We start from the raw sequence: 19,027 nt of genomic DNA on the forward strand, positions 1-19,027 counted from the left end.
ATAGAAGACTTAACAATTTAAAAAAAGCTCGGAAAAAAAAGGAAAAAAAAAGCAAAAAGCAAAAAAAAAGAATGATTTTAAAAATATTAAAAAATTAAAAATATATCTGGCTCTTCTCTGATGTTATGAGCCGTGTGGGCTCACTTCCAAGGTGGTTCCCTCTGTTTAACTTCTTCTGTTTGCTGGTTTTTAGGCTCACTAGTTCAGTCGCGCTGTGGGGAGGGGGGATGCTGCAAACAAGTAGCACTGTCGTGTGTACACAGTATCTCTGCCCCGCTTGACCTGTCCTTTCTCACGGCGCACAAACCGCTCTGGCTCTACGATGCTCAGCCGGGAACCGTCTGGGGCCGGCCCTAGGCTGCGTGCACTTCCCCGGTCCAAGCCGCTCAGGTTCGGCCCTCAGGCAGCCCTCAGAGGCACAAATGCGGCTGGGACTGCGCTTTGTGCCCTTCCCAGGTCCGAGTAGCTCAGGAGTTTGGCGAGCGCAATTGCCGCGGCTTGTCACCTTTTCCGCCGCTGCCGCTCAGCTCTCTGGGTGGACCGCTGGCGCACCCCGTGAGGCAGATTGTGACTGTTCAGCACCCCCAGAAGTCTTAGCAAAGGAGCCTGCTTGCAGTTAGGTAAGTAAAGTCTCTCCGGGTCTGCAATTGCCCCTTTCCAGTCCTTACGGCTCTGGCTGCCTGTCCCCGGCGGGGAATGGTCTGCAGCCGGCTTTTTCCGCTCCGTCCTTTGTTCTGTGCTCGGTCCTGGCGGTGTCTTATGTTCGAGCTTTTCGCGTGGTAGCTATCCCACAGTCTGGTTTGCTAGCCCAAGTTAGATCGTTCTGGTTGCGCGTGGGGCGTTCCTTCCCGATTCTTACAAAGCTCTGCAGCCCGCGCCTCCCGCGCGTCCCTGCCCTGCCCCCACTTCCCAATGGCGGATGCAGACGTCTGTGCTGCTTTTCCGCTGGGGGAGTTACTGGTGGGCTTGTAATCTCTTGGTTTTAATTATTTATTTATTTTTTCCTTCCTGTTATGTTGCCCTCTGTGTTTCCAAGGCTCGCCACAGACTAGGCAGGGAGAGTGTTTCCTGGTGTTTGGAAACCTCTCTTAAAATTCCCTTCCCGGGACGGGCTTCCCTTCCCGGGACGGAGCTCCCTCCCCACCTCCTTTGTCTCCTTTTTCGTCTTTTATATTTTTTCCTACCTGATTTTGAAGACAATGGTCTGCTTTTCTGGTTGCCTGATGTCCTCTGCCAGCCTACAGAAGTTGTTTTGTGGAGTTTGCTCGGCGTTGAAATGTTCTTTTGAGGAATTTGTGAGGGAGAACGTGATCTTCCCGTCCTATTCCTCCGCCATCTTTCCCTCCCCCCCTGAATGTTGAGTTTTAAGTCAACTTTTTCACTCCTCTTTTCTCTTTCTCCTCTTTCTCTTTCATCAAGAGGCTCTTTAGATCCTTTTCATTTCCTGTTATAAGTGTGGTGTCACCTGCATATCTGAGGCTATTGATATTTCTCCAGGCAATGTTGATTCCAGTTTGTGCTTCATTCAGCCCAGCATTTCACATGATGTACTCTGCATATAAGTTAAACAAGCAGGGTGACAATATACAGCCTTGATGTACTCCTTTCCCACTTTGGAACCAGTCTGTTGTTCCATGTCCGGTTGCTTCTTGACCTGCATACAGATTTCTCAAGAGGCAGGTAAGGAGGTCTGGTATTCCCATCGCTTGAATTTTCCACAGCTTGTTGTGATTCACACAGTCAAAGGCTTTGGCATAGTCAATAAAGCAGAAATAAATGTTTTTCTGGAACTCTCTTACTTTTTCAATGATCCAACAGATGGCAATTTGATCTCTGGTTCCTCTGCCTTTTGTAAATCCAGCCTGACCATCTGGAAGTTTACGGTTCATGTACTATTGAAGCCTGGCTTGGAGAATTTTGAGCATTATTTTGCTAGCGTGTGAGATGAGTGCAATTATGCGGTAGTTTGAACATTCTTTGGCATTGCCTTTCTTTGGAATTTGAATGAAAACTGACCATTTCCAGTCCTGTGTCCACTGCTGAACTTTTCAAATTTGCTGGCATATTGAGTGCAGCACTTTTACAGCATCATCTTTTAGGATTTGAAATAGCATTTAAAGAGCAGACTGTAGTCAAAGCAAAGACAATACAGCAAAATTGTCTGTCCTGGATTGGGGTCAGGGTGGGGCAGGGGAGCAAGCGAGCTGGGTGTGGGAGTAGTCTCCTGTAAGTAGTAGTAGTGTCCTCAAAGTAGTGTTCCCTGGTGGCTCAGTGGTAAAGAATCTGCCTGCAATACAATGCAATGTAGGAGCTGCTGCTGCTGCTAAGTCGCTTCAGTCATGTCCCACTCTGTGCGACCCCATGGACTACAGCCTACCAGGCTCCACCATCCATGGGATTTTCCAGGCAAGAGTACTGGAGTGGGTTGCCATTGCCTTCTCCACAATGCAGGAGACATGGGTTCAATCCCTGGATCAGGAAGATGCCCTGGGAAAGGAAATGGCAATTCACTCCAATATGGGTTGCCAAAGAGTCAGACACGAATTAGCAATTAACAACAATGTCTACAAAATCTCAACCCCAAAATTGCCCAAACCTAATTTCACCCTTAATTTGGAGAATCTTAGTCTCTTAAAGTAATACATCACCATTAATTCAGATTTTAAACCAAAATGTAATCTGTATGCAGATTTCTACATATTGGAAAAGTCCTTGGGATCCCTGGCAGAGGGAACACAAATTCACATTTCAGAAACATACCTTTATCCCATGTCCAAAGGATTCCTATTCAGAGTCCTGCCAAACATGGGCTTCACAGTACAAATTGCAAAAGAGGACACAAATCATGAATAGAAGTGAATAGAATTGAAGAGAATTAAACTATCAAGAATTACTGTTGTTATCTACAATGTATAAAATATGTTTAAATATTGAAAAGCAAAATAGAAAAAGACTAATCACATTTTAAACATGTATAGAACTCCTAGAAATTGATAATTAATACAATTGCAAAATTACTTTAGGAAGAGATTAAAGCTAAAGAATGGAATAGAAAACTGAAATTACCCAGGAGGCAGCCCACAAGAACAAATTGAAAGTATTAACAAGTTGAGACATGAGGACAAGAAAAGGTTTATCCTACGAAGATGTATAAGGAGAAAAAGCAGCAAAAGAGGGAAAAAGCTGTCAGGTGGCAAATGGTACAAAGTCAATATTCAATAGGATAATCACTCAGGATTTTCTAGAATTCATTTTAAATAAAATGTAAAATTCATAAAGAACAATAAATCCAAAGCATAGGAGGAAAAAAATTGTATTTTGACATACCAGAGACACTGCATAATAGCTTAAAAATTCTTACATGCAACCAGACAGAAAAGGAATATTACTTTCAAGGGATACCATTATATTCATTAGCAGAGTTCACAAAAGGTGTATTACAGTCAGGAGATAATGACATAATGTACTTTCAAGGTACCAGGGAAAAAAAGAGCTATACACTTAGAATTTTATGACCAACTATCAAAAGTAAAAAAAAACTAAAAGTAAAAGGAAAGAAAAGAAAAGCAGAAGAAATTAGTAACACCTGCCCTACTAAAGTCATCTTGCCTCTACGGAACCCAAGAACAAGAACACGGCATATACAAATAAAAGAAAGGAACTGGTATCCTGGCAACACTTCTGAGCCCCCATATGCAGACAACCTAATTTCACCCTTAATTTGGAGAATCTTAGTCTCTTAAAGTAATACATCACCATTAATTCGGATTTTAAACCAAAATGTAATGTAAGTTAAAACATCAGTTATCTTAAGCCTGTATACCCACCAAAGGTCTGTCACAGCCTCAGAAAATCATTCAGGAGGTGATTTATCTCAAGGGACCTTTGGGAAGGGCTTGAAAATTAAGAGGGAAGAAAACAGGTGATCAGTTAAACACAATTTAAAATAACAAAGGAGAATGAGTTCAAAGGAATCCCAGGCAAACAATCGTCCAGGTGTTCCAAGCAAAATCTTTGATTCAGACTGGGCTTCTGCAACGTACCTCAGGTTAAAAACGATGCCAATTCTTCCCCCCAATTCAAGAACTTCAACTACTAATAGTGTAAGTCTCAATTAATTGCTGTTTTGTTTTGCTTTTATTAGAATTTAGAACAGGGTAGGAGAGGTGACAGGAAATAATGTCTCAGTTTCCTGAGGCTATTTATTGGGTCACTGTCCTCAACCTTCTAAGGAAATTACAATGAGCAAAATAAATTGCCCAGTCGAAAACTGTACTGCTTAAAGCAAACTATTCTTGAGTAGCAGAAACTAGCTTTTGATTGCCCTTGAGCTCTTTTACAACTCTCATAAATTATAGGTAACTGACAATAAATCAAAAATCATTGCTGCCTATACACTTGCCAATAGATTTTACCCAGTTCACACCCCAAAAATACAGCTTTGTCTATTTGTGAATTCACTTCAACATTCCTTTATTCCACATAAATTTGTTCTTCTCTGGATTGTAACATCTGTCTGGTTCCTGATGGCAGTAAAATCCTTAACATCCTTATATTTTTATGAAAATAATTTTACACTCGTGAAAATTATCCCTTAACACCAACAAAAACAATGCTGTATTTCTTAAGAGACCAAACTTCTGAAGTTTTCTTAAATTCGTTGTAAAGATTTTGCTTTAAACCAACTTCTTAATGTCATCAGAAAGTTTCAGATTTAATTAAAGTACAATTTACTTTATTTAGAACGCATAATGAGATTGAATCTTACAAGTTATATTCTGATTAACACACTTAAGAAAATTAGAGTCTAAAAGGAATTCTAACAAATCTGCAACTAACAAGAAACCACTAACTGCTCCACATTTTTATGTTTTATTGGTCACCTGTTTTTTAATCACCTGTTACATGACATTCTCAGCACATTAATTGGCTCAAAATAATATTTTGCCTTTCAGATACATTACCAAAAGGATCACTTTATAAACAATCTTAGAAATTCTCTGAATACTCAAAAAAATCCAAATGTTTGATCTTCACAGTGAGTTTAAGTGATATTTTTCCAAAAGGTAAATAAGCAAAGAGCCATAATTTCATTTGTACTATGGTATGCATTAGACTTTGTATCTGCCCAAATTACATAGACTTTCCTAAGAACTTTTAAACTTTTACTCAAATTCTTAAGAGTTATAAACCTTTGGTCCTTTTATTTCTCCTTGTCACCCTTGTACCTGACCACATTGCTTCTACCACAGTCAAAGAGCATAGAGAAGAGCAAGAGCTCACAGAAAACACAAAAGCCAGGAGACAGTCTTGTGGTCACTAATGTTCCTGCAACGTAATTTTGGCTACACCAAAATACCACCTAGAAGTTGTACTGAAGATAAGAAAAATGTTTCATTTTACCTATGAAACTCTTATATACATCTAAATTGTAAAGAAGTTCATGTTGGAGAGAGATGAAATAAGGAGCAATTTCCTGAAAATCCAAATACATATAACTAAACAGAAATCAGAGACTGTCTTTACCAACTGAGTATTTTATAACTTCCTGCCCACCCAGATGGCTAAAAAGCCTGCAGTGACTCCTTCTGTTGGGTCTACAATCTTTGGAGGAAACTATTGTCTTAGATACTGTAATTATTACAGTAATACCACTTTAAATATTTAGCACTTTACTGCTACTGCTGCTGCTGCTAAGTCACTTCAGTCGTGTCCAACTCTGTGCGACCCCATAGACGGCAGCCCACCAGGCTCCCCCGTCCCTGGGATTCTCCAGGCAAGAACACTGGAGTGGGTTGCCATTTCCTTCTCCAATGCATGAAAGTGAAAAGTGAAAGTGAAGCCGCTCAGTCATGTCCAACCCTCAACAACCCCATGGACTGCAGCCTTCCAGGCTACACCATCCATGGATTTTCCAGGCAAGAGTACTGGAGTGGGGTGCCATTGCCTTCTCCAAGCACTTTACTAGGGGGTCGCAAAGAGTCAGACATGACTGAGCAACTGAACTGAACTGATACAGTTAATATATATATAATTTCTAATTCTAAAAGCAACCTTACAAATTAGCATCTATATTTTTAGAAGGAAAATGAGCTCAAAGAAGTTGAGAAAGTTGAACATACCATATTACTAATAATTAGAAAAGCAGAATTGGGCCTAAGTCTGTTCAATTTCACAGCCTATTTCTATTATACTATACCAAGTCTGGGCCATAAATTTTCACTAAGTCTCAAATTTAGACCACCAACTTAAGTTTAGTAACTACTATGCTATTTATAGGATTTTAGCCTATTAGTCTAAAAAAAAAGTATGTCCCAAAGATTACAAGAGGCCTTCTGCTATCCTGTGTTTATTTTGGTGAAACAGAAGTGAACACAGCATTTTGTCATCCTAAGATTATTCATTTTAGAGGATGTAAAAATCCTGCCTGGCTGTTTGTGCCAGAAAATAAACCACTTTTGCAGACTGAAAAATTGACTGAAATGAGCCAGGGTTGTTTTTTTAACGTGATACAACTCCTAGACTTTTACAAGATTTCCTAGGCATTTTTAGGTAAAAGAATGGAACTAAATATGCAGCTAAGGTCCACCCATTCGTATCTGTACTCTAACGACTTTATTGCATTCTTCTCCAAATAGCTCATATTATATAATGATAAATGACTACATAGCAAAGAAATTCCAGAACGGTCTCATAATCTATCCTAATATAAACTTCCTCAAACAAATTAGCATAATGCCTTAGGTAATCTTGCCCATTTTAATTAACTTGACATTTAAATACAATTCCATCAAAATCTAGCAAATCAATGGTGTGCTATAGTGTTTGCCCCTTTTATCCATTCTCAAAAGTATTCAAATACGTACCCCATGTTCCTGAGCAGCTGTGACAACGTTAAGGAGGACATCTTCCTCAACAAATGGTCTCACAGCATCGTGGATGATCACTACTTCTGGCTTTGAGAGTCTACAGTTGGGCTGATCCTCTGCCAGGGCTTTCAGACCATTAAAAATTGACCTGTGGCGGGTCACTCCAGCTTCAACCAGTGAGATACGTTTATGCTGGTACCTCTGAATAATTCCTTTCATTGTTTCCATGTTCTCTCCAGTTACTGCCACAATAATGTCCTTTATCCAAGATACTCTGCAAGGAAAGGATGCACATTTTTCCTATCAGTTGACTCTTCAACAACTAAGTGACAAAACTGGGTTACCGATAAGTACAAACACATTTTCATAAGGACGTTAAAACTCGAAGCTTTAACTAAGTCAATTTCATGCATTTTAATCAGGTCTAGCAAAGGGGTTAAGAATTTGAATTTTTCATACTATAGATAGAAACACATAAATATAAGTAGTGTTTTTCAATACAGTGTTTTTAAAAAGATGGTCCCCATCAAAAAAATCTTTAAAAAAAGAAAGAGTAACAGGAATCCATAGGAAAGCTTTATGCAGGACATTTACACCCAAATTAACAGTCACTTCTCCCAGTGTTCTAGTGTGAAAGTACCTTTATGATGAAACATAGATGTACCTTTATTGTAAAACAAAGATAAGAGATAGATATATATAGATATATAGATATATATATCTATATATATATATCTCATGCATTTCTTAGGGTAAAATTAAATAATTAGAATATACATCAGTAGATTGAAAGGAAAAAATGTAAGACTACGCTTTTAGGTTGCTCTTTTTTTCTCCAAATAATTCTCTTCACTGCACAGGAACAATTCAAAGCACTTTTGAATTCTAGAAGTGCTGTCTCTTTCAGAAGTCCATCGAGTCAGCAACAAAGTTGGATCACTGAACTAAACTTGGCTTAAGTCAAGGTGAAGTATTTTAGCTTAAATTGGGAAATGCAGCTAATTAAATCTGTATAAGTATAAATCAGGCTTAAATAAAACAAAACATATATTAAGGAAATGTAAAATTAAAGGAATTCATCTGTTGAGTTAGATACAAAACAGACGAGTTTTTTTCTGTTCTAAAACACTTTCTTCAAGGCCGAGTGACACACAAATGCTCTCCATCCACGGCACTGGGAGGCGGTGGCTGCAGTGGGGCTGGGCAGACTTCTCTGGAACACCAGTGCTAAGAGAGGCAAACACCATTATACACTCAGAGTTCCACAGCTGACAGGCCCAAGCCAGGAAAACTGCCTCTGGCCCGTGTTATCAACTCTGATTAAAGGTCACTGTAAAATTTAAAGGCATTCTTTGCCTGTGAGATCCTACATGTTCATGCCAGACGGTTAAGTCTTATACTCACTTTTAAAGAGACGGAAGAAAGGTCTCAAAATGACAATAATGAAATTAACTATTGAACAATGAAAAATACTGGATCGCTTTGCTCAATAATTAACCATCTCCTGCCTTCTGCTACTGAACAAACCCACCCTGAAACCCAGAATTCCATTCTGCCTGTGGCTATAACACTGCACTGATGAACCCAACCAATACTTTAGAGGCACACTATCCTTTCATTTTAAGTTCATTCCCTTAACAAATATTTGTTGAGCACTGAATAAATGATCAGCCTTGAGTACACAATGGAAATAGTTACTGCTTTCGCAGAACTTACAGAGGACACAAAGAACACCAACAACTGCTAAGCTGCTGTCAAGGAGATGTCCAGACTTCAAGACCGCATGCATTCCATTTTTGACCAGCGTAGCGAAGGCCAAGATGATGCTCCCTAAGGAAGCAGAGTTTTCTCAAGTGGAGAGAGGCAGGAAAACAGACAAAAGGATTTGAAAGGCGAATGAGAGGGATGGTTTAAGCACAGGCCAAAACAAGGTCCTGAGGCGCTAAGAGGAAATACCCATGAAAAGGCCCAGGCAAGTGACAGCCTACTCCACGGAATCCTCCAAGGCCACGGGAGGGGTGTCGGTCTTCAATCCTAATAAGTGATAGGGTGACCTCCCTGGAGGCCCAGTGGTTAAGGTTCCACCTTCCAATGCAGGGGGTACAGGTTCGATCCCTGGTTAGGGAGCTATGATCCCACATGCCTTGAGGACAAAAAAACAAAACGTGAAACAGAAGCAATGTTGAAACATAATCAATAGAAGACTTTAAAAAGATGGTCCACATCAAAAAAAAATCTTTTAAAAAAAGAGTAACAGGAATCCATAGAAAAGCTTTATGCAGGACATTTACACCCAAATTAATAGTCACTTCCCCCAGTGTTCTAAGCACTGTTCAATGACAAAATGGAAATCGTGGTAGTCAAAACAATAACCCTCAAATGACATCTATCACCTAACTCCCAAAACCGAGAATATGTAATATTACCTAACAAAGGAACTTTGCACATGTAATTAAGTTAGGGATCCTGAATTGGAGAGACCTATCAGGGCTATTTGGGTGAGTCCAATATAACCACAAGAATCAAACAGGGAAAGAAAGACAAAAGGGTTGGGGGACTAAATGTGGGAACAGAAGCATCAGTCGTTATGACATAGGATCATAAGTCCCAGCGGGGCTTCCCTGGTTGGTCAGTGGCAAGGAATCCACCTGCCAATGCAGGAGACACAGGTTTGATCCCTGGGTCAGGAAGATCCCTCGGAGAAGGGAATGACAACCCACTTCAGTATTCTTGCCTGGAGAATCCTATGGACAGAGGTGCCTAGTGGGCTACAGTCCATGGGGTCACAAAGAGTGAGACACTACTTAGCAACTAGGCAACAAAAAAAGTCCCAGAATCTGAGACAGCAAATGGACTGCCACCTGGCAAGTAAACAGACTGTACCTAAAAGACTCCAAAAAGAGCATAGCGCTGCTAACACCTTTATTTTAGCCTTATGAAGCCAATTTTTTGGCCTCTGACATCCAAAAGGTTAGGAATGTATTTAATATTACTTTAAGCCACTGAGTTCATGGAAATGTTTATAGGAGCAACTGCTACTGCTGCTGCTAAGTTGCTTCAGTTGTATCCAACTCTGTGTGACCCCATAGACGGCAGCCCACCAGGCTCCACCATCCCTGGGATTCTCCAGGCAAGAACACTGGAGTAGGTTGCCATTTCCTTCTCCCATGCATGAAAGTGAAAAGTGAAAGTGAAGTTGCTCAGTCGTGTCCGACTCTTAGCGACCCCATGGACTGCGGCCTACCAGGCTCCTCCATCCATGGGATTTTCCAGGCAAGAGTACTGGAGTGAGGTGCCATTGCCTTCTCCAGCAGCTACTAATTTAAGAGCATAAACTTTACCCTGGCTGCAAGATGGAGAATAGATTGGGTAGACAAAGGATGCAGATAGACTAGGTTGAAGTCTACCTGAATAGAGGCTCCTGCTGAAGTCTGGTGAATAATGGTAGCCTGGCTATCAGATGGAGCTTGTGGATGAGAGATATTAATAGTAATCTTCCTGATTTAGTGGTAATAATCCTCCTGAGTCAGTAAGAAAGATGCACAAAATAAATCATTTATCATGTAACATGAAATAGCTAACACTGATTAACTTACTAAGTCTTAAGCATTAGTCTTAAGCATTAGTCTTTTAACCCACATAATCCTCACACTCTATACTGTCTCACATGAGAAAGAAACATCAGAAGGAGCTGATATTCACATATCTTTATTTTCCTATAGTGCCATCTGATGCCAAAAACAACTTGAAAAAAAATTACCATTTTTCATCAAAATACAGCATTCTATCTTCTAAAATGTAGGCTCCATGACAGCAAGGACAATGTGAGTTTTGCCCATTGCTTTGCACCTAGAAGGTGCTTGATAATTATTTGGTACTCAATAAACAATTTTGGTCTGACACATCTACCAGGATCTTAATAAAGCATAGTTCCAAGGATTATGAAAACACAGAAAGCTCTCCTCATCAACCTGGAGAGGATGAAAAGTAATGAAAATGCCTTCCCTGGGCAATGTCGCTTGTTGCTCGTTTTGGTGAGTGTGACTCTTTATTCTGATTTCTAGATTCTAAGGGTTCCAAGGGGCTTCCCTGGTAGCTCAGATGGTAAAGAATCCACCTGCAATGCAAGAGACCTGGGTTCCATCCCTGGGTTGGGAAGATCCCCTGGAGGAGGGCATGGCAACCCACTCCAGTATTCTTGCCTGGGAAATCTCATGGACAGAGGAGCCTGGCAGGCACAGTCTATGGGGTCACAGAGTTGGACACAACTAAGCAATTAACACTGTCACATACCATCACTGTCAAAGCTCCAAGGATGGCTGGGACTAATGATTTGTCAGGCACCTTGGGGAAATTGTAATCACAAACAAAGCAAAGCAACAACCGTCACAGAATACAGACCAGAAAATATGCAGTTATCTGTGTAGGCAATAAGGAGGATTGTGGAAGATGACTAAGTATGAGTTGATCTGGGCTTCACCAGTGGCTCAGCAGTAAATAATCCACTTGCAATGCAGGAGCTGCAGGAGACTCGGGTTCGATCCCTGGGTCAGAAAGTTCCCCTGGAGGAGGGCATGGCAACCCTCTCCAGTATTCTTGTCTGGAGAATTCCATAGACAGAGGAGCCTGGCGGACTATGGTCCATAAGGTCACAAAGAGTCAGACATGACTGAAGCAACTAAGCAAGCATGCAAGCATGGGTTGCTCTTTGTTTTGTGATCCATCTATCCCCAAAACTATCGCTGCAAACTTAGCAACTGTCAGAACTTCCATCCTAAATCTTACACTGTTGACTTCCCTGATGGTGCAGTGGATAAGAATCTGCCTTGCAATACACAGGACACAGTTTCAATGCCTGGTCTGGGAAGACTCCATATGCCACAAGGAAACTAAGCCCAGGCACCACAACTACTGCGCCTGTGTGCCCTAGAGCCTGCGCTCTGCAATGAGAAGCACGGCAATGAGAATCCAGCTCATTGCAACAAAGACTAGCCCTTCATCTCCTTCACTAAGCTGCCAACTCACAGAAAGCAAAGGTGATACCCCAGAGTGTGGCCCATACTAAGCTTTCAGTAATATTAATAGTAGCAAAAGCAGCTAGATATATTCACTGTTTACTAAATGCCATGCACTATTTGGAGCATGTGCCTCTAATAGTTCACTTAATAGTCACATCAGCTCTGAATGAAGTCACTATTATCTTCATTTCACAGATGGGGCAATGACCTGCCCACAATGATACAGCTAGAAAGCGACAGGACTTGGGTATACCCCTGTCTGACTTGGGAGCTCACACTCTTAACATCTATAAAAGCACCAACACTGAGCAGTCATAAAAATCCCTCAGAGGAAAAAAAATCATGTCTGGATCATCATGTCCCCAGAAATTCATTTACTGTGAACATTACCACTGCATTTGTAGACCTGATCAAGTTTATTTCTTAAGATTTAAGCAAATCTCAGTATTTCTCCATTCATTCATTCAGTCATTCAGCAAACATCCAGTAAGCATCTGTCATTTGCCAGACATTAAACTAGACACTGGTGATCTGGTATCAAAGAACTCCTGACCTCACAGACTATATACCAAGAAATATCTGTTAAATGAGCCAGTAGATAAGAGCAATCTCACACTATTAGGAATAAAATATGCTCTTGAGTTTATAGAAAAATTTAAAAGTCATCAAATATATTTCACTTTATTAGTAGGACATCACACTAAGTTTGCTTTTTTAAATAGAGAAGTTTTAAGTATATGTTCAGCTTTATCAGTGAACAGGATTTTCTTCTACAACAAGAGCTTAACCTGTACCCTAACCTACTCACCTTTTACCTTCTATAGTCTACTCTATCAAAAAGTTTAAAGCAACTTTTAAAGAAATGTTGCTTTTTTGATCACAAGTCACAGGAGATTAAATGTTAAAACAGAATAACTAAGAAGGAGAAAGACAGGACATTACTTGACAATTGTCATTCAAATATACATGTTGTGAGTTAATGAACACCCACAGGTAATTCCCAATTTTAGTAGAATGCCTTAAAATTGCTATAAAATGATTACCTATGTTCTATCTATGGAGAAGGCAATGGCACCCTACTCCAGCACCCTTGCCTGGAAAATCCCATGGATGGCAGAGCCTGGTGGGCCGCAGTCCATGGGATTGCTAAGAGTCGGACACGACTCAGTGACTTCACTTTCACTTTCACTTTTCACTTTCATGCACTGGAGAAGGAAATGGCAACCCACTCCAGCGTTCTTGCCTGGAAAATCCCAGGGACAGGGGAGCCTGGTGGGCTGCCGTGGAAAGGAGTTCAATAAAGTAAAATGTAGATTACACAGATATACTTGTGGCCTTAGATCATTCCAAACAATTTTATAAGGTTCTGAACAGAAAAAATGTCTTACATGTTTCTCAAACTGCAGATTTCAAAACCCATTAGGAGTAGGAGTGCAAGCTCAGTCATGTCTGGCTCTTTGAGACTCCATGGACTGTAGCCAACCAGGCTCCTCTGTCAATGGAATTTTTCAGGCAAGGGTACTGAATGAGTTGCCATTTCCTACTCCAGAGGATCCTCCCAACCCAGGGATCGAACTCACATCTCTTGCGTCTCCTGCACCGACTCGTGGATTCTTTAGCACTGGTGCCACCTGGAACTCGTTAGAGTATCATCAGATCAATTTCCTAAGTTTAGCCCAACAGTTTTGCATAAATAGTAATTAATAGAAAAGTGAAAACAGAACGTATAGCAAGTAATAAGGATAGATACTGTTCATGAAATTCTCTCAAATTTGTTGTATGCAGTCACGTATGTGTCATTAAATCATGAGCAAAATCTTTTGAGAATAGGTCACAATGAAAAAGTTCAGAAAAATGTTTTAGCCAGCTCTTAAGAGATAATGGGCTTGTTATGCTATTTTGTTCAGCAACCAAGCATACATCCAGCACTTGCAAGCCCTTGTAAGTACTGTTTGTGTTTTAGAGGATTTATTCACATACTTTTCTAGTTATAGAATTAAAAGCCTTTTACAGTATTAAAATTTAATAATGTAGAATCAGGAGACTAAGAAAGGCCTTAGTACCTCACACAGTGCATAGTGAACAAATATTTGCTGAATAAATGGATCTGGCGGACCTCGTTAGCTGAAGGCAAGTCCACACTGAACCCCCTGTATAGCTGGATTTTATCAAGTTCTGAATATTTCCTTCCCAGCACATTCCATAGGCAAATACAGACCTAACCTCAAGTTTCATTACACCTACAGACATTTTGAGGAAAAAACACAGTATGCAGATATTATTTTCTCTCAGAATATTTTAACATTATATTGAAATATATTTCTATCAAAATGTGTATTTTTAAAATAAGTATTACAGGTAGATTCTGCTCAGACAGTTCAGCAAGATCAGTTGAAAACAGATTTAAACAAATGCTTTTTAAAAACAGATGGAAAAATCAGGCCCTGTTAATACCCCTTAAGTGCTCTCACCCAGGCTGCAGAAGTTTGGCCCCAAGGGAGAGTGGCAGCTGTGACTCACACTGGGACACTCACCATGGAAATCAGGCCTCGGGATCATCCTGTGGCCATCAATCCTCCTCCTCCTAATCCACCCTGATATTTTATTATTTTTTACTTTAAATTTATTTTAATTTGAGGCTAATTACTTTACAATATTGTATTGGTTCCGCCACACATCATCATGAATCCACCACGGGCGTACAGGTGTTCCCCATCCTGAAGCCCCCCTCCACCTCCCTCCCCGTACCATCCCTCCAGGTCATCCCAGTGCAGCAGCCCCAACCCTGGTATTTTAGAAGTAAAATACTGAATTGGTCTGAAGGGGCTGGCTCCTCACTGCCTTGACACATCTCTTTAATGCGGCCCATGAAGGCCTCCAGTGGTCAAGCCCAAAATACCAGTCCTGGTCTTCTCTCTGTCTCACAGGAGCCCCGGGGGAGCTGATGGGAATGTAAATCTCCAATCACCTAATCTCTTCAAAACTCAATCCCACTCTGGTTCTTCTAAGATATAGATAGGCCTCTTCCTTCACCTGACTCAGACTTAACCTTTTCATTAATGAAGCACCCAAGACAAAAATTTTAACTCAAATTTAGGTATCTGAGCAATCACTCAAAAGCACCCTTAATTCATCTCTTTTTCTGAATCCTTAATACAACTAATCACTAAAAACTGCCAATTCCTGTCTTCAAAATATTTCTCCTATGTTCCCAACTCCATTCCTACTTTCAGCTTAATGAAAGCTATCCATATTGCTCATTTGGATTAACAGTTATTGCTTTCTATTCTCTTATACTAACAGAGTTTGCAGTAGTTTTCAGGAATTCAGTGGGACAGAACAATTTTTTTTAAGTACACAAAAAATATTAAAGAAGAAAATTTCAGAAGATCAAATAAGCCTGAAGTTAAGACATTGAAAAACACCATGGAGTCTTAAACTATTACTAAAAATAGACTTTCATCGATCTTCCAAGTAATAAGAAAGCAACCTAGTCTCAATCACAAAATCCATGGTTGCCATAACATACAAACTGACAAAATGAATTTTTCGTCTGGAGTTATCAGACTCATGGAGACCAACTCATATTAACCAAATTAAAAGGCTCTGAAACATGAATCTGAATGCCAGTGTATTAATATACAATGATATACATTACTATCACAATGTCTGGAAAACTGATCAACACAACAGCAAATTTTCTTCCTATAAAAGATTTCTATGGAAAGCCAATAATGTTTTTTGATGAGCATGAAACTTTATCAAGGAACATCTTAAGCAGCATCCTCAAGAACTCAGGAAGCCTCAGGAGCTATGGAGAGAGAGGAGTGTGCCTAACTTTGCTCAATCTATGGTCACAGGAATTTCCACCCAGCCCACCATCAGCATGAGTCTGAATAAATATGGCCAAAGTTTGCTTCTCTTTTTTGCTTCCATTGTAGTTGTCATTTGACTCTATTTAACTATTTCAGGTTAACTTTAAGTATTTGAAGCCAGAAATTAGATTGCTAGCGGGAATTTTTACTTTCTCTTTCAGACCTGGGAACATTTTTTTTTTTAATCAGTAAAATGTAGATATCACTCGATCCATTGTGAGTAGATTTCACAACTTAGTTGTCAGAACTTTATGCCCCTGCCAATAATACCACTATCACATGATTTCTTACAGCAAACTCAGGTCACAGTTATGTAAAGGATACCCTTGACCTCAGCTCATTAACAAAAAGGGAAAAAATCAAAGTTCTCTTTAAGTTATAATCTGTGATTCAATTTATATTTTATTTCCCCCTAAAAGGCCAGAATGAAACTTTAAAACTTCTAAAAATGTTTTTAATCAACTTCTGAAAGACCTTTGTTCTTAGTACAACCTACAAATTATTTTACATTTGATCCTTTCAGTATAATGTCTGTAATGCAGAGATCTGAACAAGCTGTATAATCTCAGTACACTAAACACGTATATACTGCTACACATATAAAGGCTAATTGTAATATACACCCACACTAAACTAGTTTGGATAGACGTGGAGCCTCCATCTCACCAGTTAAAGCCTTTCATCAATATGTCTAAGATCTGTGTGAGTTCAGGGATTCTTTTAAATCTCATTTAATCTGATCATTAAAGAAATTTCAATAGCACACAAGTAAAAGGTGGCTAGACTAGAAAAAAATATCTATTTTTCCAAATTCAACTGAAGCAGAAAAACAATATGAAGTCCCAGACGGTTCACAAGGCAAACCTCTCAAAGTCTCCTCCAACTTCTCAATTTTTCAAAGATAGGTGCTTTAATGTGTAGCATGTTTGAAAAGTAAAGTACTTCCTTTAGTCTGCCCTAGGCACTAAGGATCTCATTGGAAAATGAGACTCTTGCTCTTAATTTCTCTATGGCCGTGGAGCACTTCACTTGGCCACCAGTGATGCCTCCTGTGTTCTGACAAGTATCTGGCAGTCTAGTTGTTCTTTTGAAGGTTTCAACCAGCTGTCTCTACAACTGAACACAGTTGCTATCTGTCTGCCCTGTTTTAAACAGTACTTTTAATTCCTGGGCCTTTACAAGGTTCTGTGACTTCCATCAGCTTGTTTCCTTCACAGCTCTTCTACCTGACAGCTGTGCCTCCACTTCCTTGGGCCTGTTGAAATGTGTGGGTTCTAGACTGCCTTTCATCCAGAGTTTACTGTTCTCTTCCCTGCTCCACCAGCTTTAGCTTTCATGTTTCCCTCCTGGGGCCATACAGTTTCACTTGCTTTGGGTAGATAAGTCGACAAGTAGAAATAAACATTTACATGGCATTGTTCCATTGGAAACTAAACTAGTCATGCTTCTTAACATTTCCCTATCCTATTTCAGGGCCAAACTTGAGGAGGGGTGGCCTCCTTCTAAGTCCTCATCGGTTTGTCTTTACATTGGTCCTCAGGACCAAAAGACAAGAATTTCCATAATTTACCCTTTGGGATGAAATGCCCTAGGTCCTTTAGCACCAGGCTCTAGGAAAACTATTATCAGTCTGTGGAACCCAATTCTTTAACCAATACAATGGCTCTCATTTGGCAAATGGCTAGGAAGCACCCATATGGTTTCCAAGGATTTCCTGAGACATTCCCCAACATAATCATATTCCATAAATTCCTCACGTACTGTAATAGAACTAAGAATGATCTGTTTTAAAATGGAGGTTTTGATTAGTTATTATTGCTATTATGGTTTTATTACTGCTGTGACTGAAATGGGCTTCCCTGATGGCTCAGTTGGCAAAGAATCCTGCCTGCAATGCAGGAGCCCCAGGTTCAATCCCTGGGTGGGGAAGGTCCTCTAGAGAAGGATACCGAAACCCACTCCAGTAATTCTTGCCTGGGAGAATCCCATGGACAGAGGAGCCTGGTGGGCTACAGTCCATTGGGTTGCAAAGATTGATCGAACTAAGTAAAAAAAAAATTTTTTAAGTCTTATTTTTAATTCAACAAGGCCTTCCCAGAATTCTTTTTCTTTAAAATTGATACTTTTAAAATATACACCTAACTCATTCCACGTTGGCTTCTGGAAATTTAACCACCACAGCAACACTTATGTGGACCTTTGTACTTCTCCCCCACTTCCAATTCCTCCAGCTGCACCCCAAAATCCCCATCACGCACACAGGGCCCAGAGTTAGAACTAAAGGTCCCCAGCCCTAACCCAAGCACTCCCGAGGGCGACTCCACAGGCCGGCGGCTGGGGCAGTGACGGGCTCCGTGGGGCCTCTCCAGCCTCCCCTTCCGTGAAGGGCTAACAGGAATGGCCCCCGGGCTGGAGGGCCCGAGCGGGGGGAGTCCGGCCCCGCATCCTCCCAGGGAGGCCGCCAGCGCAGCCCCAGGAGCAGGTGCGGCGCGGGCCGCCCTGGGCGGGAGGCGGGGAGCGGCGGGCCGGGGACCGCGAGGCGAGCCCGGCGCCGCCTTACCTCTCCAGGGCCTGCAGGGTGTAGCTGATGAGCGGCCTCTCCAGGATGGGGCAGAACTGCTTCGGGGTGGGGACGCCCATCCTCTCCCCGCTACCCCCCGCCGGCAACACAGCCGCCACAGCCGGCGCGCGACACCCAGCTTCGGCCCCGAAGCGGCTCAGCGAGGAGGCCGAGGCCGCCGCGTCCGCGCCGCGCAAGCCGCGCAAGCGAGGCCCCGGCTCCGCGGGCCTGGAGCCTCCAGACGGCCCTGACTCCATGGCGGCGGGCGGCGCGGCGCGCCCCGCTCGCCCGGGGTCCGCTCGGGGCCTCGGCCGGGGTCGTGCGGGAGAGGCCGGGCTGGAGCAGAGCGGGCACACGGACAGCGCCCACCCGAGCCGCGCGGGCCTGGCCGCCGCACGTTCCCAGGGGAGGATCTAGCTGCCAGTCTTCCCTCTCGGCGCGTCTTCGGCCTCAGTCCCGAGCCCAGCGCCCCCGGGAGGGCTGAGTTTCCCGGCTCTCGCCTTCTCGGGCAGGCCCAGCAGCCCCCGCAGGTGTCAGCTCTCCCTAAATGCCTACGGGTCTCCTTAAACCTAACAGCTGTGCTCCGGCCGCAGAGGTCTGGGCTCCCTCCCATCCCTCTCCCCTCGGAGAGATTTAGAGATTTGGATGGGAGTCACGGGATGGGCCAGAGAGATGTACATCTCGATTATCTTTCATTCCACTCTT

General features: G+C 41.8%; 1 protein-coding gene across 1 annotated transcript in view; it reads right to left on the bottom strand.

The window, feature by feature from the left end:
- The window catches only part of CRPPA (CDP-L-ribitol pyrophosphorylase A), a 396,240-nt gene extending 377,460 nt beyond the window's left edge, over positions 1-18,780 (bottom strand). The window contains 2 exon segments of the mRNA XM_027968498.3: positions 6,867-7,143; positions 18,323-18,780. Coding sequence (XP_027824299.2) covers positions 6,867-7,143; positions 18,323-18,579 — 534 coding nt within the window. The 5' untranslated portion in view covers positions 18,580-18,780.
- Positions 18,781-19,027: the final 247 nt, after the last annotated feature.

This window comes from Ovis aries, chromosome 4 (genome assembly GCF_016772045.2).
Source record: "Ovis aries strain OAR_USU_Benz2616 breed Rambouillet chromosome 4, ARS-UI_Ramb_v3.0, whole genome shotgun sequence".
NCBI lineage: Eukaryota > Metazoa > Chordata > Mammalia > Artiodactyla > Bovidae > Ovis > Ovis aries.